Source organism: Ochotona curzoniae, unplaced genomic scaffold (genome assembly GCF_017591425.1).
Source record: "Ochotona curzoniae isolate NIBS_2020 unplaced genomic scaffold, NIBS_Ocur_1.0 contig_43, whole genome shotgun sequence".
Classification (NCBI taxonomy): Eukaryota; Metazoa; Chordata; class Mammalia; order Lagomorpha; family Ochotonidae; genus Ochotona; species Ochotona curzoniae.
Genome location: NW_024466218.1, coordinates 18,846,629 through 18,870,224, shown reverse-complemented (window position 1 = coordinate 18,870,224; position 23,596 = coordinate 18,846,629). Strand labels below are relative to the sequence as shown.

The 23,596-nt window shown below is 51.6% G+C and overlaps 1 protein-coding gene across 1 annotated transcript in view; it reads right to left on the bottom strand.

Annotated features, from left to right (window-relative positions):
• The window catches only part of RNF165 (ring finger protein 165), a 91,042-nt gene extending 73,715 nt beyond the window's left edge, over positions 1–17,327 (bottom strand). The window contains exon 1 of the mRNA XM_040984718.1: positions 17,267–17,327. Within this exon, the coding sequence (XP_040840652.1) occupies positions 17,267–17,327 (61 nt within the window). The remainder of the gene's footprint in view (positions 1–17,266) is intronic.
• Positions 17,328–23,596: the final 6,269 nt, after the last annotated feature.

Sequence of the window (23,596 nt, the reverse complement as noted above, 5' to 3'; positions counted from 1 at the left end):
GTTGAGGGCCACAGGCACAGGAGGATCTTCTCACTTTCTCATAAGCCTATCTCAGCACACACACACAGGAATTTCACTGTCTGCACAAAGATGTGGTAACTGTGTGCAGCAGACTCTGGCCCAGCACTGTCCTCACAATGGGAGCTCTGGCCCAGGTCCTGGAGGGACCATGAGCTGATTCAAACCCAAGCCTTGGGGCAGAAGTCTGACACAGCAGCTAATATGCCACTCGAGCCACAAGAACCCCATATTGGAGTCCTTGAGCTCAAGTCCCAGCTCTGCTCCTGATCTAGCTTCCTGCTATCATGCACCCTGAGTGCAACAAATGATGGTCCCAGGACTTGGGTCCCTGTCACACAGATGGAAGTTCCACATTGAGTTCCTGACTCTTGGAATCAGCCTGGGCCAGTCTTGATGGTTGCAGGAAATCAGGAAATGAAACAGAAGATGAAAGATCTCATTCTGTGTGGGTCTACTTTTTGGATTCTAAATAAGAATTTAAGTAACAATAACTAATAAATCAGCTCCAGCCTCAGATTTTAGATCATGTAATAGAACCACCTCTTGCAATGTGCTGTCTTTTGCATTCTTAAAATTCAGTTATTCATTTGAAAAGTAGAATTGCAGAGAGAGAGAGAGAGTCAAAGAGAAAAAATATTTCATCTGCTGATTCATTCTCCAACTGGTCATAATAGCCAGGACTGGACCAGGTCAAAGGCAGGAGAGTCTTCAGGGTCCCCCATGTGGGTACATGGCCCCAAGCACTTGGGCCACCCTGAGCTGCTTTTCCAGGCCATCAGTTGTATCAGAAGTGGGACACCCAGGAGGCACTTCTGGTCAGGAAGATGGCAAAAAGAAGGTCAAGAAGCAGCCTGAAGAGATGGGTAAGAAGATAAGGCTTTCAAACAGCAAAATGAGCACAAAAAACTCAAGGAAAAAAGCGAATGACATGGGAAAGAGCTCCTTGGTCTCAGTAGAATCCAGAAATCTGGCCCAAAAAAGCCAGGTGCTCCTCGTACCTGGTTCAATGATGCTGCTCTTGGTTCAATTCCTAGCTAAACATCTGGATTCCCAGCATCTTTAGCCTCATAGAGTTAGAATGGAATGTTATCTTGGAGCCTGTTGTACAAAACTTTCATTTAAAAAAAAGAAGAAGAAAGGTGGCAATACCAGCACCACAGGCCTTAGGATCGCCACCAATGCCTCATTTATTGTTGAGTTTACTACAAATGTACCCAAAAGTCAACACAGAACAACAGCTGATGCCTCTAAAACCCTCATTGCAGCCCTCATGAGCAGGTGCTTCTCTCATGGGACAGGAAGGGACTGGCAGCCTGCTGAAGGCAGACGACGGTAGGAGGCACCACAGGTGGAACCTGATGTCTTTTCCAAAACTTACCACTTTGCCCTGAGCCTTTTGCTCAAGGCTTGTTCTGTGCCAGCCTTGGATGTCCCTTGCTCTTCAGAGATCCAGTGGGGAGGGAAGCACTGGTTTGGAGCAAGGAGAACTTGGAGGAACTGCCTAGCTAGCCCAAAGCCTTCCCTCTCCTCTACCCCCCACACACTCACACACGCACACATGCCTAGGCCAAACCTCAGGGAGGTAGCTGGCCATCAGACAAGGACAGCTGAGCAAACAGCAGACTCGTGGTGTTCCAAGCACTCCTCCCAGAACTGGGCAGTCTGAAAGGGTTTGGGTGAGGGGATTCTAGAAAACTTTCCCGTAGTGTGGACTGCACAAGTGTCACTCCCAGCATCCCAAGCCCTGCAAAATACCAGCTGCCAGGACATCTGCCTCGCACACATGTGCCTTGGGAGCCCCAGATCCTAGGGTACCAGAACTGCTGATATCTGCTGTGATTTATGGACATAGCTCCACACATTCTCCAGGAGTACAGAAACCCACACGCTGTGCACAGATGAAACCCAGCCCTCCTCTCTTCCCAGGTAACAGGCCCATTTGATGACGGAAAATCTTCTGAACAGCCATGGCCCAGTTAACCTTGATGTTGGGAAATGACAGCAACCGGAAATAATACTGAGATGGTTGCTCTGCCAACTTGTTGGGATGCAGCAATGTGAATTTCACATGGTCCCCCTCAATCTCTCAGTGCCTGGGTGAGAGAAGCTAAATGTTCACCAATGGCTGTCCCAGCCAGCAATGCCCTGAACCAGAGCTCAGGGCATCTGGATTGCCAGAAGGGACACAGGTGGAATGGGACTGCCTACCTCTACCCAAAGTGTCCCAAAGGCCAATGTCAAGGTTCTTGCGGTCAAGGCTAGCAGCCATCCCTACTCCTCTTGCACACCTCAATGAGCTTCATCCCTCCCTCTCCACTGGCAGCTCATCCTTCTATCCCAGCGCAAACCTCTCCCTTTCCCACAGGTCTACAGAATCCAAAAAGGTGCTCATGGTATGTTTTATCCATCAGAGTGAAGATTGCACTTGATCAGCTGTTCTTCCTTCATCCCCCAACTTAAGCCCACTGCCCCTGCTGAGCCTCAAGAGGGGTCCGATGGAGTCGGCAGCACCCAGAAAGCAGTCAGTCTGGGCACAGTGACAGACTCAGACCTCATGGCACGATTCTGGGTGAAAGCCTCGGCCAAGGTGAACATCTTAATGCAGAGTAAACGTGTTAGAAACAGAATCTCGAAGGTTAAGGTGTGGTGAGCCAGGATCTGCAAGAAATGGTGAGTTCCCCAGGCACTGCCCTCTTCATGGATCACCTGCTTGGGAATAGATTTTTTGAGTAAAGGAGAATACATTCCCCTTGCCCTCACTCGCACCCTCCCTGCTCTCTAGTGAGGGCACCTGGCTCACAAGGATTTTGTGGCCTCCAGAGTACCAGCCATGCCATGAATTTGGCAGGTACATTCAAACCAGTTAGGCAAGGACAACCTCGGCCTCCCTGCTGGGCTACTTAATGTATAAGCTCAGTGACAGTGGAATGGGGCCAAACTGGAGCAAGGCGACACATCAGAGAGAAGAAAGGGAAGTCCCATCTGGAGACATTTGCATTTGGATTTCCGTGGACAATACATTCAGGTTCACAGGATGCACATGTGAATGCATCTTGCAGTCCTTGAGGTATATGATGTACATGTGTATTTGTGTGTGTGTGCATGTGTGTGTGTACTTGGTGTGTGTATGGCCTGAGTGCCCTGATCTGGGGCAGGCACCTCTGTGTACAGGGGTATATGCTGCTGGCACCAGGAATATGCCTGACACTCACCTGATAAGTGCATTCCCCAGCTGAACATATGGTTGTACTAGGATGCCATGTGCATCAGGCACAGCACATCTGGATGGGAAAGAGAGAAAGCCCAGCCCTGGGATCTGGTCAAGGTCATCCACATAAGGCAGAACGGGAGAGGGAAGCCCTGAGCAGAGAGGTGCTCAAGCATAGGGCCAGACCTCCTGACACTGCAGGCTGCTCTGGATGTCAGAATCAGTTGTGCTGAGCGGCCGACTCAGCCTCGACCTCTAACTTTCCAGCCTTCTCTTATGTAGCTACTATGGTCTGGCTGGCTGTGTCCCCTTAGATTCCCACGCTGAATCCTAACCCCCCAAGTGATGGGCTCAGGTAGAAAATGACTGAGTCCTAAGGGTTCGGGTCCTGAGGGCCCAGGCCCCTTTCAAAGCGGAGCCTCTCCTTTTCAACAATGCAAAATGATGAAGTGACAGCAGAAAGATGACACCGTCCCCTGCCCCCACCGCCAGTGCAGGAAACAGCCGGGGTCCTACCCAACTTGCCTCCAGTCAACTGAGAAATAAATTTTTGTGCAAGGGAACTACTGTTCCAGGCTCCTGGCATCCTGTTCCTGGAACCTACACACACTAAACTAGCAGCTACACATGGCATTCTTGGGGTGGGCTAACCTTCAAGCCCTTTTGAGGCCTTTCACTCTGTCTCACCTCTCCCTCAGTGCAAGGGAGTTACTTTGGGCCATTGACCTCATTCCCAGGCTACGCTCCCTGCACCAAGTTCAAGGGATATTTCCAATAATCTCTCTTTCTCTCCCTCCTCCTCCCTGTGGTGGGACAGTTTAGGACAATGCTTCTAAAGCAAAATCAAAGGGTTCTTTTTCTAGCAGGCCTTATCAGAGCCTTTACCGTGCTGCACAGCATTTTCAAATTGTTGGAATACATGACCCTTGGGCTTGAACAGTGTTCAGCAGCTCAAGGAGCCGTGGTGTTTGGCTGGGCAGCATGTGGGAAATGCTGCCCCAAGCTCCTCCTTCAAGGTCAGCCCCAGAAGGTGCCCCCCAGGACTCTACTCTCTCATCTTCCCAACAGCATCCACAACAACCCAGTGACTGTGGAGTTACATCCCCAACCCGGCTTCCCGCAGTCTTCTGGGACTGTCACTTCATCAGCGCCCAGGACACATTCTCAGTCATTAGCCCATGACACAGTCAAAGCTCTGAGTAGCTTGTGTGGACTTTCCTCTTGGCAGAACCATTCAGCCAGTGACACTGACTGGTAGAGTTGAACAAAGGCCAGCGTTCCTGCAGGACGTTAGTCCCTGCTCCTCTTCCCTGCATCCCTCTGCTCTGGTCTGTTTCTCACCTGGTCCTTGGCGGGGCAGCCCCTGTGCTTGACACACCCCTCATTGCCTGTTTCCTAGTCATCCCCTTGCATTCTTTAAGACTCACTCAAACATCCATTCTTCAGGTTTCAGTCTGTCCATAGTGTGACCCCCAGGGCTAAGCAAACCCCCACACATACCTTAGGACTGTACTTCTGGACTCCACTCATGGGCTTCGCATGCTCAGGTTCTTTAACACAGCCGAAGTGTTCAGGTGAGTGCCTCGTGTGCACCTGCTACTCCTGCTGCCATGGCTACCATTACCCTGGGTTCCCCAAGGCCCGGCACAGGCTTGGTCTAGCGCAGGGATGCAGTGTACACCTGGAAGCCAATCCACCATCACACCCCAGCCGCATTGCAACCCTATTGTATTGAGGGACTGCTGTTCTCACTTCCATCTTGCAGGTAAGAATGCTGAGGCTCAGAATTTTCCCTATACATTTCCACTACCCTTCCCAAGTACTTAGCAGTCAGGGTCTGCAGGTGGCAATGCCTCACTAGCAAGCAGCCACACACAACCACCTCTACTAAGGCCCCATTGGGGCTTTACCCTTCCCATTCAGTCCTCTCTCCACCCAACAGGCAAGCATGAGTACCCTGAGCTTCAGTGAAGGGGAGCCCAGGAACCCAAGAAAGCTGCTCACTGTGGAGGGAGGCCATGAGTCCCCAGCTCCCTCAGGCAGCCTCATCCTTCCAATTGGCTTTTCCAGTGAGCAGTGCAGCTGCCCGGCTAAGGACTCACACAGCTTAGCTGGGCAGAGAGGTCAGGAAAGGACTCAGGGGATCATGGGTGTCACCGCCAGGACTGGGCAGAGGAGTAGAGAGGGAGGTATCTGGAATGGAAGGGATGGTGATGAAATGCAAGGGCCCAATGCTTCAAAAACAAAAAAAGGAAATTCACACAAGGATGACAGCCACAGGACTCTAACATTCCCCTCTTGGATCAGATCTTGGCCTAGATGGGAGAGGGCAGGACAGACCTAGCAGCTTGCCCAGGCCCAGTGGGGCTGCCACTCTCCCTCCTCGGGAGCCAGTCCCACATCCTCTATCAGGCCCTCCTGACTTCTCGGGCCTCAGTCACCTCTCCCCACACCCGTGTGCCAAGATTGCCCCGGGCATGGCCACATGTTCTGGCCACCATGGCCCTCTGGGAGCCACATCTGTGAGGTCTCCACCTACTATAGGAGTGTGTCCAGGGGACATCCCTGCCAGGCTGGAGCCAGATGCCAGCAATGTCTCCCGATGTCCCTACCCCACCCCCTGCAGAGTCTCACTAACTGCTTAAGGCAGTTAATGCTGGGCAGTGTCCTGCCTACTAGGGTCCTGTCTACTCTCTCAGGAGCCTGCCTAGGCAGGTGTGTGTGTGTATGTGTGTGTGTGTGTATGTGTGTGTACATTCGGAGGCCACTGGTTCTGCTAGGCACTCTGTCCCTCATGTGTCACTGAATCCCTTCACTCTCCCTTCCTTTTCACATCGGGGTTCATGTCAATCAAGCCAACTCTTGTTTTCAGAAGCAAAGACTGAGGCTCAGTGAGGTCCAAAGTCTCATGGCTGGTAGGTAGGAATGCCAAAGACTGACTGACAGCAAAAATCTGTGACCTGGGGACCCAGTGCAAGAGTCTAGTGGCTAATGTCCTCGCCTTGAACGTACCAGAATCCCATATAGGGCACTGGTTCTAATCCCAGCAGTTCCACTTCCCATCCAGCTCCCTGCTTGTGGCCTGGGAAAGCAGTCAAGGATAGCCCAAAGCCTTGGGACCCTGCCCCCACATGGGAGACCTGGAGGAAGTTTCTGGTTCCTGGCTTCAGATTGGTGCAGCACCAGCCGTTGCGGTCACTTGGAGAGTGAATCATCGGATGGAAGATCTTTCACTCTGTCTCTTTTCCTCTCTGTATATCTGACTTTGCAATAAAAAAAAAATAAATCTTGAAAAAAAAATCCACGCCTTCTCTGCTACTCACTTCATCCTTCTTAGCCCCACTGACCCCTGGGATCCAGCCCCAAGAAACCCCGGCAAGCCCAGTCCTTGTTTGGCCAACCTGGGAGTAGGTACCAAAGGCAAGAGAGTACTTGGTCTTCATTTGGAAGGACTGAAACAAGTTTTAGGGAAACGCAAAGTGGTAACAAGGCTGCAGAGCACTGCAAATATAGGTAGTGCCGCTGCCTCTTGCCTTTTGCCGCAGAATAAAGTCCCTTAGCACACTGGGGACAGTCCCAGCTTAGGCATACCCTCCCAAAAGCCCCACCCCAGGGGTTCTCACGCAGGCTCTGCTCCCAGTCCTGGCTTCCACTCTGCAGAGCAGGCAGCAGGAGGGGCCTGCAGGGTACTAAAATGCCGTTCTCCTCCCCTGCCTTACCCTGCTGGGCCGACCCACCAAGTAGCCTTGACCATGTGGCTGCAGCTGCCGTGCTCAGGACCCAGGAAGAACACCAGTCCTCAGAGTGAAGAAACTGTTTCCAGGCCTACCTGGGATCCAGGGACCAGCTCTGCAACTCCAGACATGGGGCAGCTTGGGTCTCCATGAGGTTGGGAAGAAGGGGCTATTGTGGCAAATGTGAGGCATCCATTGCTCTCACTCCTCCTCCCCAGTAGTACCCGGTGTCTGAGAGTGGCCTGACCTGAATTTGACCTCCATGTTCTGTATTCTCACTCATGTATAGTAGCATTCGTAGCTGGCAGCCTAAAAGTTCCTTGCTCCCAGCTGGCAAGAATCCTGGGAATCCCACTGTTTCCAGGCCCTTTGCTCCTGCCGGCCTTCAAGCACACAGCTGTTCCCCCAACGCCTGAATGTGGCAGAGAGCAAGGCATCCCTTCCCTGGGGCCCTCACAGGTGTCATGAATGTTCTATGTGGCGGGCATGTTGACTGTTCACAATTCCGACTCTCTCCTTCCCTCCTCTACCTCACCCCTAAGAGAAATCCTTTAGGATGGCACAGAAATCCTTTAGGGGATACAGCAGGGAAATGTCACCTCAGGTCAGTGCCTGGGCCCTTCTTAATCTCACCCCTACCTCATCTGCCCAGGCCTACCTCCACAATGAGGTCCATAGGACCTCATTCCACGTGGCTCTTACTGAGGAAGGGCCCTTGGGTTCAGGTGGCCCAGTCCCCCCTCCAGCTGCCCCTGGCTCCATGGCAGCCTCATAATCACCCTGAATCCAGCTCCCCTTCTGCACCAACCCTTATGGGTTCCCCCTTTCAGTCCTGCCTCCACAACTCAGTCACAGCTGATTCCAGGGCCCTGGCCTCCACAACTCAGGCTGCTCAGCGGATGGGAGGCAGACACTGATGGAACCTAGCCTGGAACAGCACCTCCATTGTGTCACCCACTTCAGGAGGAGGTACACACACACAAAATAACATCCCACTGGGCCAGAGGCAGACAAGCAGCACAGAGAAAGAGGACCAGCTTGTCTGGGGGGTAGAGGGATAGGTAAGGTCAAGGGGCCTGGAAAAGGATTTGGGTTGCAGGAACCCATCAACCTGCCCAGCACACAGCAGCAGAAGCCCCTTCAGACGGTGAGTGGGTGGTCTCTCAAGAAAGTAGTGACAGGGGGACCCTACCACCACCTGGAGGTAAGCCAATGGCTGGGGAAGAAGGATGGGGTAAAAGAAAGGGAGCCTGCCTGCCCTCTCCCTCCCGCCCGGCCCCAGAGCGGAGCAGCAGCTATGGAAACTTGCAATCCGTCCTGTAGAAACGTGTTAGCTGAATTCTCACTTCCTCTCCATTCCTCCACCATGGGCGTCAGCGCTGAGTCAGCAGCCCCACTTCCACTCCCAGGTGTCAGAGGCCACTGGGAAGGAGATCCGGGAGACCCAGTAGGCTGGGTGTGAGTGACCATCATCACCCCTCACGGGTTGGGAGGCTTTTCATGCAAAGGAGCCTGTTTCCAGCCCTCAGCTTGCTTGGGGTCAGGAGGCCCTGGTATCTGTGCTTTCTTGGTGTCACCCGTGTCCCAGACAGGCCACCAGACAGGCAGGCGACATAAGTACCCTCCTCCCGACAACCAACAGGCACAGTGTCTGCGGTCAGAGGAAGGTCCAGAGTTCTGAGGACTAAGGGGCCCATTGGCTGCTGTCTTCAGGAAAAGACAGTTATTGGAAATGAAAGTTATTCTCACCAGGAGAGAGAGAGAAAACCCACAGCTCTTTTGAGCAGGAAGGGGCAATTAGACCGATTATCTCCCTCAGCAGACAGGAAGTCTCACAGGGGAGACTGACATAACAGGGCTAGGACAGAACTATTTCCCTGATACTGCCTGGCCCATTAGCCATACTAAGCACAGCAACTGCTCTGGCTTCTTGGTCCTTCCCTGGGCATCACTTCCTGTGCCAAGCACTTGCCATAACCCAGACATTGGGCCAACAGGGAAACAGACATGTTGAAGACCTCTTGGGAACTGGGTGCTGGAGCAAGGACCAGAATCCAGGCTTCCGGCCAGTTCACTTCACCCCTTCCCCAGCCTTCTCTGACCTGCCTCCCCGACCCCTGTTAGGACCTGTGGATGGCAGGAATGGTCCTTGAGAGCCAGTCCCCTGACTGCCTCCTCCACACATATAGTGGCCCCGGGGTTCTGTGACAATCTGAGTGCAACAAGAGGTCATCAAACCTGAATGAGCAGCTACCTCCCCCACATACATAAGTGGACCACTGTGCAGCCATTCAAAGTGATGCTTGTGGAAACACTAGCCCAAGGCAAAAGGCTGTGACATAACAGGAAATAAAAAGTGGAGACACGAGCTTGGATGCACATCATGTTTGCTGCTCTGCAGACAAACGGCACACAGACGAACACACACTGTCCTCTTTGGCTTAGGTTCTAAACTGCCCAAAATGCAATTCTATCACCTCCATTATAGATACGGTCTGCGAAGAGAGCAAGATGACTGAAGAGCAAGTGCAAAAGCTGCCCAAGATGTGGAACTCCAAGGCCATCGTTTCAACGGGAATCAGAGCCCACCTCCCCTTAATAGTGCGGGTTGGGCTATCCTGACCTGCTGTCTATGGCCCCAACTTCTAGCACATTTCCTACTGAGGGGTGGGGGATGGGAGGGGAGTCCTCAGGCCTTCCAGGTACCCTCCCTGTCCCTCAGAGTCTCCTTGTGGGCCTTGCAAAGTCATCATTGAGAAATTAGATCCTGTGGGAGCGTAACAGGCCAGGAGCTGGAGAGGCATCTCCCAGACAGAAAAGGAATCTACTAGCACTCCAACCCAGGCTCATCAGACCTGGTGAAGAGACTGCATGCTTCTGCTTGTCTTGATTTTGATGTGTTCCTGGCAACCTGCAAACCACAAAGGGCAGTGCGGGGAGCCGTGACTAAGTCCCTGGTCCCCTGGGCTCCACTGGTCCTGCACCTGGGACCAACTCAAGGATCACACACACCCACCCTGTCCTGTGCCCACCCTGCTCTCAGGAGGGCGGTGGAGGGGTCCCTCCCTCCAGCCCCACCTTCCTTCTGCCATTGGGAGAAGGGACCAATCCTGCTACAGACCCATGGAATTGTCTGCTGTGAAAGGGCAAAAAAAGATGTCACTTGCTCAGACTGAGCTCTCAGAGGACGGAGAATTCAGAGATCCTGTTGGGCTGGAGGGTGACATGTACCCCCTACTTCGGGGATCTCAGATGTGTTGGGGGAGGAGGTCCTGTAAATGTTAGGGGACTTTTAAGACTAAAATGCCTTTCTAGCCCACCCAGGAACCTGTGTCATAAAGACCTAAAAATCTCAAATCCCAAACATCAATGCAACCCCCTTCCCACTACCACTGTGGCGTCTTGGCTTCTCCATGCCAAACACTGTATTTTTCCCCAAAATAGATGTATCCCATCTGCCTTACATGTCTTCATTGTCTTGTACCCTGACAGGCACCCCTAAGACCTCCCTCAGCCCTCACCCCATAAACCACAATGGTGCTTAACAGCCTCCCCATGGTAAGGCCCTTCAAGCATGCTTTCTTCCCATCCTCAGGACAGACAAATCCTATGTAGCTTGTTCTCCCCAAAGAGGCTACAAAACTGTGTCCAGCCTTTTCTCTTGCATCTCCACACCTCTTGCTGTCAACTCTCAGAGCTGTGCTCACAGTAGAGTCATTTACTGGTGGGACAGCAGCCCCACAGCACTCTGTACTTGTGTAAGGTAACAGGGACACATGTGTCCTTGCACACCCCTTATCACACATGTGCACACACTCACATCCCTCCCTGATCAAGTGCATCTCTACCCTGGCTCAATTGGCAGAGTCCCTGGCCACAGCTGCACTGGTTCCCTACCACCTACTGCCAGCTCTCCCTTTTCTTTGACAGCCCCACCTCCTCACCAAGGCCATCTCTGATTTTATGTGATCCCAGGGCAGGAAACTCCTACAAGTGAAGCGGAAGGGAAGTTACTTAGCATGTCCTAGACACATACTGTGTGCCAGGTGCCTCCAAATAGCATATCAGCTGGTTTTATTGTGGTCATCATTCAGATGATGCTCGGGGCTCTGGCCTGAGTTCATCCTTCCAGGTCAAGACTGGACAGCCTCTAAGACAACCTCAACAGTCAGGATGTTCTGTCATTCATCTGGGTACAGAGCATCTGGGTTGGCACCTACCTTCCTAAGCTCTCCACTCTCAGCCTCGGCTGTCCATTGGTACTTAGCCCCAACATAGCTGCTCACTAAATGAACAAAGGAGTGTGTGAGTGAAGAAATGAATGACTGAACACATGAAGTACAGGCGCTATGAATGATTCCGGTTCAGGGCCATGAATCCTTGCTCTTCGTTCTCATCCCAAATCTGAGTCTCTTGCGAGTCAATCTCTCCTATTCCCCAATTCTCTTGGAAATACCACCCACATAGTGGTAAAAGTCATGTAGACCCATGGGGAAACCCAGGCGAGTGTCCTGCACATTTGGACTATCAAGGCAAGGTAGGACAGTAACAAAGTTCAGCCCTGTGTCAGAGTCGCGGGCCTGCCATCTCCTGGCCTTGGCCTCAGGAGTGTACCAAGACACAGTCCGCCAGGAGCCTGGGAACTGCTGAGGCTCTCCAGGATTGACATTGCAGAACCCTCCCTTGAGGGTGAGAAGGCCATGGGCAAAGGGTGGGTCAGCAAGTGAAAGCAAGACCTGAGACCCAGCCCAGCCTTTGCCTTCTGTCTGCCAGGCCTCAAGCATTCTCAAATGGCTCTCCCCTCCCCACCACACCTCACCACTCCAAACCTGGAATAACTAACAGGATCTGAGGGCTGATGCAAAATTATTATTTAAAAATTAATTAATTAAATGGATCTTAAATGGATCTGATGCTAGTCTCAAGGGAGTCCTCTTGTTCAGAAAGAAGAGCCAAGAACAAGATCTGTGGTCCATCCTCTTACCAAGTGTACTTCGTAGCTGGTTTTCTCCAACTCCTGGAGCCACAGTTATTAAGAGATATAGGTCAGATGGTCGGTAAACACAAAGCAGGAGAGCTTTGCAGTTCTTGGCTCACCCAGTCAAAGGGGATGTCTCCTTAATAAGTAAGCGTTCAGTTCCTACCATCTGAGCCAAATCCAGGGCACACTTGATAAAGGGCTAGCATAGATTCTCCGTGAACCCTGTATATATCATTACTAAGTTGCTAACCTATCCTGAATTTCTCAAACAATCCTGACACACTTGGCACTAATTTCATGTCGTCAGGTCTTGAAGTTGATTAAAACTGATCTCCTGAGCCACATCACTCTTTAGGTAAGAAATGAGAGCACCTGTTCAGCGGGTGGTTTTATTATTGTTGTGGTTGGGCTGGGGAAACAGACGTCATTAGGCTTTGTCAGTCCAAGAACACAATTAAAAACCTTCTGTGAATTTAAAGAAAAAAAAGGTTTGTAAGAAGAACGCAAGCTCCTTGAAGGGCCAACCTGATAGGCCTGCATCTCTCCTCTGAGGCCATCCCTGTGTGTCCCCATGTCACAGTAAATCAGCTCAGCTCTCCCATCCAGCCTGGAAGAGCAAAGGGCCAAAGCAGAGGGGGCAGGTGTGCCGGAGAGAGGAGTCTCAGAAGCCGCTCAGCAGGCAAAGAAGCGGTGGTCAGCGGAAGGCGCACAGGTGAGCCCAGCAAACAACCCAGTAAGCCAAAGAGGTGGAGGCTCCCACTCCAAGACCCTTCAGAAGGAATCATGAATTTCTTTAATCAGCTGATTTCCTCTGGTGACTAAAAGGCCTCATTTAGCAAGACCTGTTCTGGGCTGAAATTGAATAGGTTTAGTTGACAAATGCTTGAATTTGGGTTCTACTGCAGGGGGAGAGGAGGGCAGGAGTCCAGCTGTACCAGCTTCTCCAATGCAATTATGAGGAAAACACATTTTAAGGGCTCTTCTTCCAATTCAGTCTGGAGGCAGGTCTTGACTTTTCTCCTGATCCCTTCCCAGACCCAACACACATACACACACACACACACCTGCACATGCACACATACACACACGCACACACATGTGTACACACTTCGCCCATGGCCGAGTTGGCTTTCTTTCAATGAAGAAAGGCTGCAGGGCCCCAGATGAAGCAGTTGTCAGGCACTGAAGCTCTAATCAGCTTTACTCAGCTCACAGCCCATAAAGGACACGGCCCCTCTTCCTAGAGTAAGGTACCCTCTCAGCTACTGGCCCTGGGATCAAGGGTAGGAGTGGCTTCAACTGGTGTCATCTTCCTTACCCACAAGCTGCATGCCCAGCTTAACCTGGTCCATGCCAGGGCTCTGCATATGCATAGCACAGAGCCTCCTGTAACAATTCCAGGTCTCGGCTCCAACTACGTGGTCACATGTCACCCCCAGCATGATTTATCAGGACAGTCGATCGATGAGACAGTCAACAGAAAAGTTAAAACACAACTCAAAATGGGTTTTTGCAGGCGAGTCTGAAATGCTACACGATTGCTAGTTAAGAACAGTATCCCTTTTCTCAATCTAAGTGGTATACCCCCTTCTCTTCACCAGCATCACAAAGGGAATGCCCATGTAATTTGGAAACTAAGATGATACAGGGAGGCTGCTCAATCCCCAGGGATGGCCAGAGACAGGGGCTCTCTAGGCAGGTGGGCTGTTTCAGGGACTGGACAACTGACCCCTCCCATGGCCCCAAATGGCTATTGTCAAATAGATATGGACTAGATGAGATTAAAGCAACCATATCTGTACCAACAAAAAGGGAGGGGGCAGGGGCGGAGTAAAAGAAAAGGCATTCACTCAAATCTTACAATGGGAGGTGGGGGTGGGTGAGGCTGGGGATAGAGAAGCGAGGGGATCTAAACAGCAGGATACGACAATAAATGGGAAAACAGCAAGAGAAAAAGCACACTAGGTTAATATAGGAAAAACTAGTTCTTTATTGAGAGATTGTATATTAGTATTAGTGGATTCTGTGTGTAACAATGTCATCATGCACACGATACAAAAAAAAAGGCTGGGCCACCATGCTTCGGAAGGGCAACAGAACAAAAGCAGCGTACAATGAGCAGATGGCCCGGGGCTACACGACCACAGTACGGTTCAGCAGGGTACATCTCTAACCGAGCGCTGTACATTGTCAACTGGGGGGATGTAAAAAAATACAGATCATGCTTTAGTTTTAGTACAAGAAAAGGTGAAAAAGATACACAACCAAAAGGATATTTGATACAGAAAAAATTACCCACAAAATAAGAACAGGAAGTAATTCGGCACAGCAGAACACGCTACCCCTGTTTAATGGAAAACCATTTTGCTGGGATTCTTTTCGGTTTTTGTTCTTTTCGTTTTTTAACCTCTTGTCTTTTCAGATTGCCAGTGGGCAATCTGGGGAGGCTCCTCGAGATGGTTATTTTGGAAGGACCCTCGAAGCAGGGGTCTGATTCTTTCATGATTGTTTCTGTTTTGTTTTCCAGGCAGCAGAAGGGAGCCGTCTGTTAAAGGGGCAGCTCTGAGGGCCAGGGCAGATGTCCAAAGATACTCTGGACATTGTACAATTAAACCATTAAGGCCCTCTGGCCACGGCTCTCCACTAAGCCAGGACCTCAATGCTACCAAATTGTCAGAGATCATTTACAGCAGTAACTGCCATTTCACCACAGACTGTCTTTTTCGTTTTCATATAGAGAGAGACTGATTTGGTATTTTTGCCTCCGACTACATATAATCCTCAGTTGTGGTTGGGTGCTGCCAACAGCCACCCGGATAACCAGAAAATAGGGTGCCACAGCCTCCAAGCCAAGGCAAAAGGTATCCACTTAACAGGGATTTACAGAGCAATGTACTCAGCTAAACAAGATGAAGATACAAAAATGGTTATTTCTCTACATCTATTCTGAAATGGCCTACACCCTACCCTACTACAATGAAAACTAAAAAGAACAGATTTAAGCTGGCAGACTAGCTAATAGTTTTACCAGAAGATTGTGGCTTAGGACCTTGTTGAAGTTAAGCATTAGTATCCTCTATCGGAAGGTCATGAAGTCTTAACACATTGTGCCAGATTTTTACCCACAGCCCAACTCACCCCTTAGTCTTTAAATTTCCTGCGGGGGTGTTTGCCATGAAAGTAAACTTAAATTGATGGGCAAAATTTGCTTTCGCTGGATTGGGGGATGCAGGGTGGGGTATGGGGAGTATTAAAAATAAAATTTAAAGGCAGCTGAACAATTTGAATTTCAAAACATGGAATCGGCACCCTGCAATGGTATTTAGAGATCGGTGGTATTAATGAGGATGATAATGATTTAATCAGGATAATTATACTTTCAGGCTCAACATCCTTCTTAATCATTTTTGAATTTCTGCCTAGTGAAATGTTCCACACCCGTTTTAAGAGGAAATGCCAAGTAATAAGAGATAATTGTGTCTTGGGGGAAGGGGTGCCGTTTCAGGGAGGGATCATCCAACACAAACCCCCCATCCCTCTTCTTCCTCAAGCAACCACTCCTCCCACCCCAAACCCAGCTAGGCTGGCCCGAGATAGGGGATACTGCCGCTTAAATAGCAATGCCTTCCTCAGATGGAGACAGGAAATGGTTAAGAGGGGTGTCACAATACAGCTAAATGCGGAGCAGAAGGGCCACAGAGCACACAGCCGCGAGTTGACCATTCACTGAGCTACACAATGAAGAAAAAAAAAAGATTTGATAAATGCAGAATGTCATCATTCTATCATCACACACATAAATAAAAATTAAAAAATAATAATAAAATAATAAAAAAAAAAGAACCTGCAGTTCCAACAACCCTATGGAGGGGCCAACCTTCCCTGTGGGTCCTGGAGAGGCGTGGGAGCAGGGATGGCTGGGATGGGTGGAGGGTTGGGCTTCCCTGGCCTGGCCCCATGGGGCCTCCTTGGGCGCACTAAAGCGCTGGCCCTACGACCCCCCCACTCCCAACTCGGAGGGGCGGCCCCAGTGGGCCCCGGGAAGACAGCAGCCTGTGTGTGAGAGCGCGGGGAGGGGTGGGCTCTAGCCAGCCGGGATCTAAGCAGACGTGGAGTGGGAGAGGATAGAAGAAGAAACATTTCCAAGGAGAGAAATGTGAGTCCAGAGGCAAAATTTAAATTTAAAAAAAAATGAATCTAAATGCATCTGGGATTGACTTTGGGAATTTTTGATTCAAGGAAAAATGGAAGAAATGCGGGGTGGGGAGGGAGGGGAGGGACAGACAGCAGGCTATTGTTGCCGCAGAATGTGAGGGAACCAAGGACTGTGCAAACACACCCCACAGGTCACAGCTCAAAACAAAGGCCGCGCCGGCCTGCTGCTGGCTCCACCACCTTCAGGGGCAGGGGCAGCGGCCGGGCCCGGGGCTGCGCGCCACACGGCGCCCGCCGGAGTCTCGCGGCGCGCGCGCACACTCGCGCACGGGCACACACGCGCGCGCGCGCGCGCACATTCACACTCACATACAGACACCACACCACACACACACACACACACACACACACAGAGGCATCTCAAACCCCTAACGCAACTGTCACAGCAAGACAACTGCGGGGGCAGGGGGAGCAGGGCCGCAGCACGAGGGCGGTGACACAAAAGGGGTGCAGAGGAGAAAAGGCCAGGGTAGGAGATGGTGCAAGAGCCCACGGGTGGGTGGGGGCTGGGGTATGGGACAGGGCAGATACCCAGGTCCCAGAAAGCCAGCCATTGGGGTTCATGGTCAACAGCAACAACAACAACAACAAAAAAAAAAAAAAAAAGCAAAGAAAGAAAGAAAAGAAAGAAAATGAAGAAATGCAAAACACATGTAACACAAAACACACATACTTAAAAAAAGAAAAAGCGAATTACGGAGAACCAAGAATACGTCTCTCTCTCTCTCTCTCTTTCTCTCTCTCTCTCTCTCTCACACACATACACACACACACAGTCTCGCATCTCCTTTCGTGCATTCAGGGCTAGGTATTAGGGGAAGGGGTTGGATTTGGGGGGAACCACGTCCGCAGCAAAGAATAAAAACGGGGACTGGGACGGGAGGGACCCGAATTCACCAAACCCTAACTTCACTACAAAAGCTCCCACGAGGGGCGGCCACCCCGACACTCGGGGGTCCCCCAAAAGGGGGTGGGGAGAAGCCACCGCTGGCCTCTGCGTCCTCGCGGGTGTGCCGTGAGCCCCCGGCCGCCCGCTGCACCCACCCCCCGCCCGGTGCCTGCGGCGATCCACGCTCCGAAGCAGACCCCGAAAGGAAAAAGCGATACCTCTGTTTCGCACAGAGCCAAACACTGGAAGCACGAGATAGCCAACGTGGACCAGGACCATCCTGGCTCCTCGCGCGGCGGCGGCGGCGGCGGCTGCGCGCGGGCCCTTTGTGGCGCGGCTCCGGGGCGCGGGCGCGGGCGGCGGCGGGGCTGCGGGAGCCGCCGGGGCGGGAGGCGGAGCGCGGGGCGCGGGCGGCGGCGGGGCGGCGGCTGGCGGGGAGACAGATGGCCCATGGAAATGCTCCCTTCCCGGCCCCTCTCGACATTCAAAGGCGCTGGGGCCGCAGCTGGCGCCACACAAAGGCGCGCGCAGCCAATGGGAGCGGAGCGCAGCGCGGCGCGGCCTCGCCGGAACCGCGGGGGACAGCAGGGACCGCGGGCGCGCGGGTGGCGGAGGGGGAGGGTGGAGAGAGGGGGAGAAGGAGGGATGCGGGCGACCAATGGCCGCGGCCCACTGCGGGGCGCTGGTGGGGGGGAGGACTCAGCCCCGCGGGACACGTGGAGCCCCGCACGGGTCCCGAGCGGCCGACCGGCTTGAGCGCGCGCACGCAAGGCGCCCCTGCACACAGAGCCGGGCGGCGTGCACATGGAACGTGCACACATGCAGAGAGCGACGTGCTCCCAGACATGTGGAGGTGCGTCCGTTAATGCAGAAAGACGGGCACGAGCGCACCAAGTGCACACGACTCGGAGGTCTCTGCGCTCCGCGCGTGGGTCACCCGGGGGCGTGCGCAGGGAGGCTTGCGCACGTGCAGAGCCTGACTGCGGGCGCAAGTGCGGCCGCCACAGAGCCCGCAGCGCGGCCCACAGGATCTGGGCGCAGTCCCACACTGCCTGGCAAGAGCGCATTCCCAAAAATGCACAGAGGGACGCACCATGCAGACGAGGTAACGCCTGCAGCCCCTGGGCTCCCTGCCTGGCCCACCCCACTGTTGCTTCCTGCAGAGTCCAAAGCTCATCTCATGGTCATTGTTGCCTTAAGAGCCACTGAGACCTTAAGAGGTCCACACCACCTCTACCGAAAGGTACACTCCAGTAAAACCCAGGCTGCCCCTCCACCATTCGCTGCGGCCACGCGAGCACAGCCAGCCATGTGCACAGACACGCCCACTTCACAGTCTCCGGCAGATGTGTGACATCCGAGGCTCCTGCGGATTCTCACGTAGAGGCTCAGCCGCCGTGTCACGCGTGGCCAAGGCGGGCTGGCCCATCTCTCGCAAGACAGAAGCAAAGCGCCTCCTCTCTCAAAGTCCTGTTGTAACTGAGACGACCGTTTGTGTAGTCCATCTGCTGTGAGGGCTTAACACACCCCCTCAGACCTGGCTCCCATGTCCATATCAAGATTAGAAGCTGGGCTCATCCTCGATTTACAAGGTGTGGGGGGGGGGGGGGGGGGGGAGATGGAACAGAGAGCAAGGCGGTGGAGGCGGGGAGAGGGAGGGACAGAAAAGACGCTGGCTCCCTGGGGACTTCTCTTCAAACCCAGGGGCTCTTAGGTTGACCCACTCTGGTATAACTTAACTGAGTGGTGAAACCACACCAGGAATGAAATGCAACCCAGCCTGCCCTGGACTCAGAGTCAAGGGCAACTGTCAAGTCCTTTGATACACCCCATGCTGAAGTCAGGGCATCCAAACCCTGGTCCCTGCAGCCCGTTGGTGTCTCACAGAGCTCCCTAGTGCAAAGCAGAACAGTGGCCTGGGAGGCTGGGGACACTGGGGAGGCTGGGGAAACGAGGCACCTAGGGATGGGGATGGGGTGACCCTCTCCTTTTTTCTTAAAGGCGGAGAGATGGAGATCTTGCATCCACTGATTCACCACTGCCCTGAAGTCCACAACAGCCAGGCCTGGACCAGACCCAAGCCAAGAGCTAGGAACTCATTCTAGGTCTCCCACATGAGTAGCAAGGACAGTCACCCTGAATCCATCATCTGCTGCCTGCCAGGATTCCTACCAGCAGGAAGCTGGGTCAGAAATGGAGTCACTGGGGTACTACTCTGAAATGGGGTGGCTTCCCAAGCAGGGGTTTCCCTGTTGAACCAAACATTGGCCCCCAGAGAAAGTGACTAGTAAGACTTTGAGATCTAAATAGCCTCCAGGAGAAATAGTGTGACAGGAAGGAGATGATGGCATTGGGAAAGCCATGCCTGCTCACCTGCTTCCAGCAGAATCCTCTCAACTCAGTCTTGTGGCTGTTTCAAGCCCCTGGGCTCCTCAGGGCCGAGTCCACTTCCCCAGCTTAGCCTCCTGGCCACCACCCACAGAGAACCGGGGGAGAAAAAACCCTCTCATCAACTTCACCCTCACACAACGACTTCAACCACCCCTGCCACCAGCTTGTCATTTACTCATTATCTGTGCAAGAAGCCTCATCCCTAATAACAATCTGAAAAAAAAAAAAAATGGAAAGACTAACAAATACCAAAATACTAGAATTTCTTCTTGTTCTCTTTCAGGCTTAGACAGTCTACCTGTATATTAGAGTTATCTTCACAACCTATATGTGCGTGTGTGTGTGTGTGTGCATATATATTAATCCTGCTTTTTAAATTTAACATTTTGTCAGAAACATGTTCCTATCCTTTTACGCGGTCTTTGTAATTATCGTGTTAAATGTTTTCACAGCATTCCAACAAATTAATGTCTTGTGAAATTACTTAATCATATGTTATTCTAGGACACTTAATTTGCTCCCTTTTTTATTATTACACATCATACAATAAACTGCTTGACGCTTTAATTGGACTTGAATACATTTCTAGGATTGGCATTCTGCAGACAGCAAATACGGAGCACTTTATGGCTCTTGCCGTGAACTGCTCTCTAGAAAGAGGTGGCAGCCAGCAGCAGACGGTGAGCCAATAGCTCTGCAAGCACGTTAGCTTTGGGGAATGTCCTTTTGCTCATCTTACCTTGCACCAGAACAGTTCGTGAAGGTTCCTGACTGCCTCATCTGACCTTGAAGAACAATAGTTAGGGTACAAACCCTGAGATCAGATTCCCTAGCTTCATAGTCCGACTCCGATGCTTACACGCTTGGGCAAAGCTAGTCCACTGTCCTAGGCCTTGGTTTCATATTTGCAGAATGGGCCTGATGATAGCAATCTTCCTCAATAGGATTAAGGAGAGGAGCAAAGGAGTTCAAATGTCTGGGGTACACAGCTTGTGCCTGGCCACTCAGCTCTCAGTTCCTTCCGTTTCCTTGTCCATCTCTGCTTGCCCACCACTTCTTTGCCTCCTGCTACCACTTGTGAATCCCTGCTTGATGCATGGAGTGTAAACTACTCTCTAAAACAGAACATCCATTTAGCAGAAGTCATCAAAGATAAGACCAGTAAAGTCAGCCTGTGGTCATGAATCCACCTAATAATTGCACCCTTCATATTCACGTAGCTGAGAAATTTGACACATGCCCACATTGCCCAATACACCAATATCCATCCACAGACATAAACCTCCTGCTAGTAAGCACACATTGTAGCTTAGAAGGGAGAGTTCCCCAGCCTCAACATATCCACCTCTCTAATGGGAATATTAATACCACCTGCCAAAACTTTTCAAGCGTTTATCATGAAGGCTAATGAAGGTAACTGCAGAATTGTTATGCAAGAGAGTGTTCTAGAGGCACAAATGCAGTGGCGTCTTTCAGAGTGAAACCTCATAATTGCCTTGCCCAGCTCTTGTTTTAAAAGTGAAGAATTTGAGATTCAGCAGTAGGAATGTGAACAAAGTCCCAGTCATTGATGGCTGAGTTAGAACTGGAGTAGCTTAGACTTGCTCCTGCTTCCTATCTTTTCTCCACCCTCCTCGGATAACTGATTTCTTCTCCCCTCCCGTTAGCTAAAACCCAAATAAATACAACAGACTTGAAAAAAAAAATCCACTTACTGGGGGTTCTTCTGTGATCTCCATCCACTGCCAAAGTCAGTGTCTTATGCATGGTTGCAGGCTTCACATGGAATACCCAGGAGGAAGCCTACCAAAATGAACGACAAAGGTCAAGCTCTTTCTTGATTCAAAAAAATGGACAAGGACAACCCTGCCAGGCAGAAATGGCAGCGTCACACTGATCCCTGGCCCACCCTTTGCTTTCTGACGCTCTGTTGACTCCACCAAAGCCACCTCTTGCTGGGACGCAGGAGCACATCTGTTGGAGAACAACTGCTTGGGGCCCCAACCCCAGCCCCAGGCTCCGCGCACCACTGCCCTGTGGACACCAAGTTGGTCTCAATCTCATCTTCTTTTCTAAGACTGATGATAGGATGCCTGCTGGCTTCAAGTGCACACAGAGCTCAATGGCACAAAATAGCCATGCTTTTGTCGGTGTGCAGGCCGGGAGGTGAGGCGTGTGACCAAGCCCTGCAAAGAGAAATGGAGGTAGGAAGCTATAGAATGGGTGTCTTAGCAAATCTCATTTGGAAGATGCTAGGAAATGCTAAATAAAGACAAAGAATAAAACATGTGCCATTTTTCCTATGTAAGCTCTATTTCTTTAAAACAATGAAGGAGTTGATGAGAATAAATTTCTCTTGATAGAAGTGGCCCATGGTGACACACCCCTGTTCCCTTACAGCTGTGGGCCAGGCAGCTCTGCTCCTCCTCAGGCAGGTCCACATGTTGCTGGGGTGACTGCCACTCCATGAGTCTCTGTTTTCTCTGTGGCACTCTGAGACCTGGCCTTCCCCAGCAGTGGAAAGTGGATACCTGCCAAACCTAGAAAAGCTTACGCAGAGCTTCAAAATGGCTTAGGGAGCCAATACCTTCATTCTGTTGTAGCTCAGCTAACCTGCTGGTTTTGTGTGTGACTGGCTAACAATGAACACTGGGTATTAGCATTGCCTGACTCCTCCTGGAGCTGGATTCTGAGTCCTTAAGAGAAGAAGCATGGTTTGTAGCTGTAGTATCTGCTGGACTCAGGTGCTGTGGCTCACTCCAGTGTCCTGAGGCCTGCTCATCTGGTGCTCATGCTTTACCCAAGACAAAGATGCAGAATCTACATCTGGCGACACACCTGGGACATACCTCCTGGCCCCCGTCCCACTCTATGAGACTCTTGCTCCTTCTTGCTTTGCAGGGTGCTCTGTGTCCAACCTCCAGAAGCAAGGCACCATCCCTTTGGATGCCACCACCCACTGGCTGGGTCTCAAACACAACCTTGGAAGAAAGCAGAGAGTAGCAAGTTTACACATGAGTCCCTTCTGAGCAGGAAGTTTCTAGAACCCAAGTCTGCCCTGGGCTCAAGAGTACACTCCTAGTATTCCTTGGCATGGTGCTCCCTCAGCATAACCCCAATGCTGTACTCCCAGTGGAGCCCCAGGACTTTGAGTTAAATGCCTCAGGCTCCAGAGACAGAGTCCCAGCTTTGGGTTGGGCAGAAGGGGTAAAACAGTCGGAGTCTCAGGGCAGGCCACCGTGGATTTGCAAGGCTAGCCCACGGAAGGGCCTGGGAAGGTGGTTGGGGAGGGGCTGAGGGAAAACTGAGGGAAGTGGGAGGGGCAAGAGACCTGTCAGACCACCCCCAACCCCAAGACATCACATGCCAGGCAGATGTCCTCCACTGCCTCTGTGTTCAGGTTGCATCACTAGGATGAATTGATGGTTAATTACCAATAACAGCTGTGTCCAAGCAAAGCCAGATGTGGAGTATTTAAACTAAACAAAGAAGGAAGAGGCTGAGGGGGCCTAGTATCAAAACCACACAGACCACCCTCACCAAATCATAGTCTTTTCTTCTTGCCTGGACAAAAGGCACTCATGACCTGTCTGCCTAGGAAGTGATGAGGTGTTAGGGTTGGGGATCCGTTGCTTACTGGCTATGGAGTTGATGATCCTGCCTACCGTATATGGGGCTGCTGTGCAGATTTCAGGTAGGTGCTTAGCACACTGCTCAGCCACAGCCACATTCCCACACATGCTAACTAGCATGACCAGCCCTAGGAGAAATCTCACTTGATCAGTACTTCCCCATGTCTTCCTGGTTTGCTTTTGGCTTTCAAGTTCAATACCTAAATCAGTTCCTGCCTCATTAAAGGCATTCAACAAAAAGGTTAGGGGTCAACACTGTGGCACAGTGAGCTAAACCACATCCTATATCAGAATCCTATAGTGTAAGTCCTGGCTGGTCTACTTCTGACCCAGCTTCCTACTAATGTACTTGGGTGGGCAAAGCAACAGATGATGGCTCAAGAACTTGATTTTCTACCCATGTGGGAGACCTGGTCAAGTTTTTGGCTTCTGGCTTTGGCCTGATCTGACCCCACTCTGGCTATTATGGATGTCTGGGGAATGAATCAGTAGACAAAACTCTCTCGCTCCGGCCTTCCCTCCGTC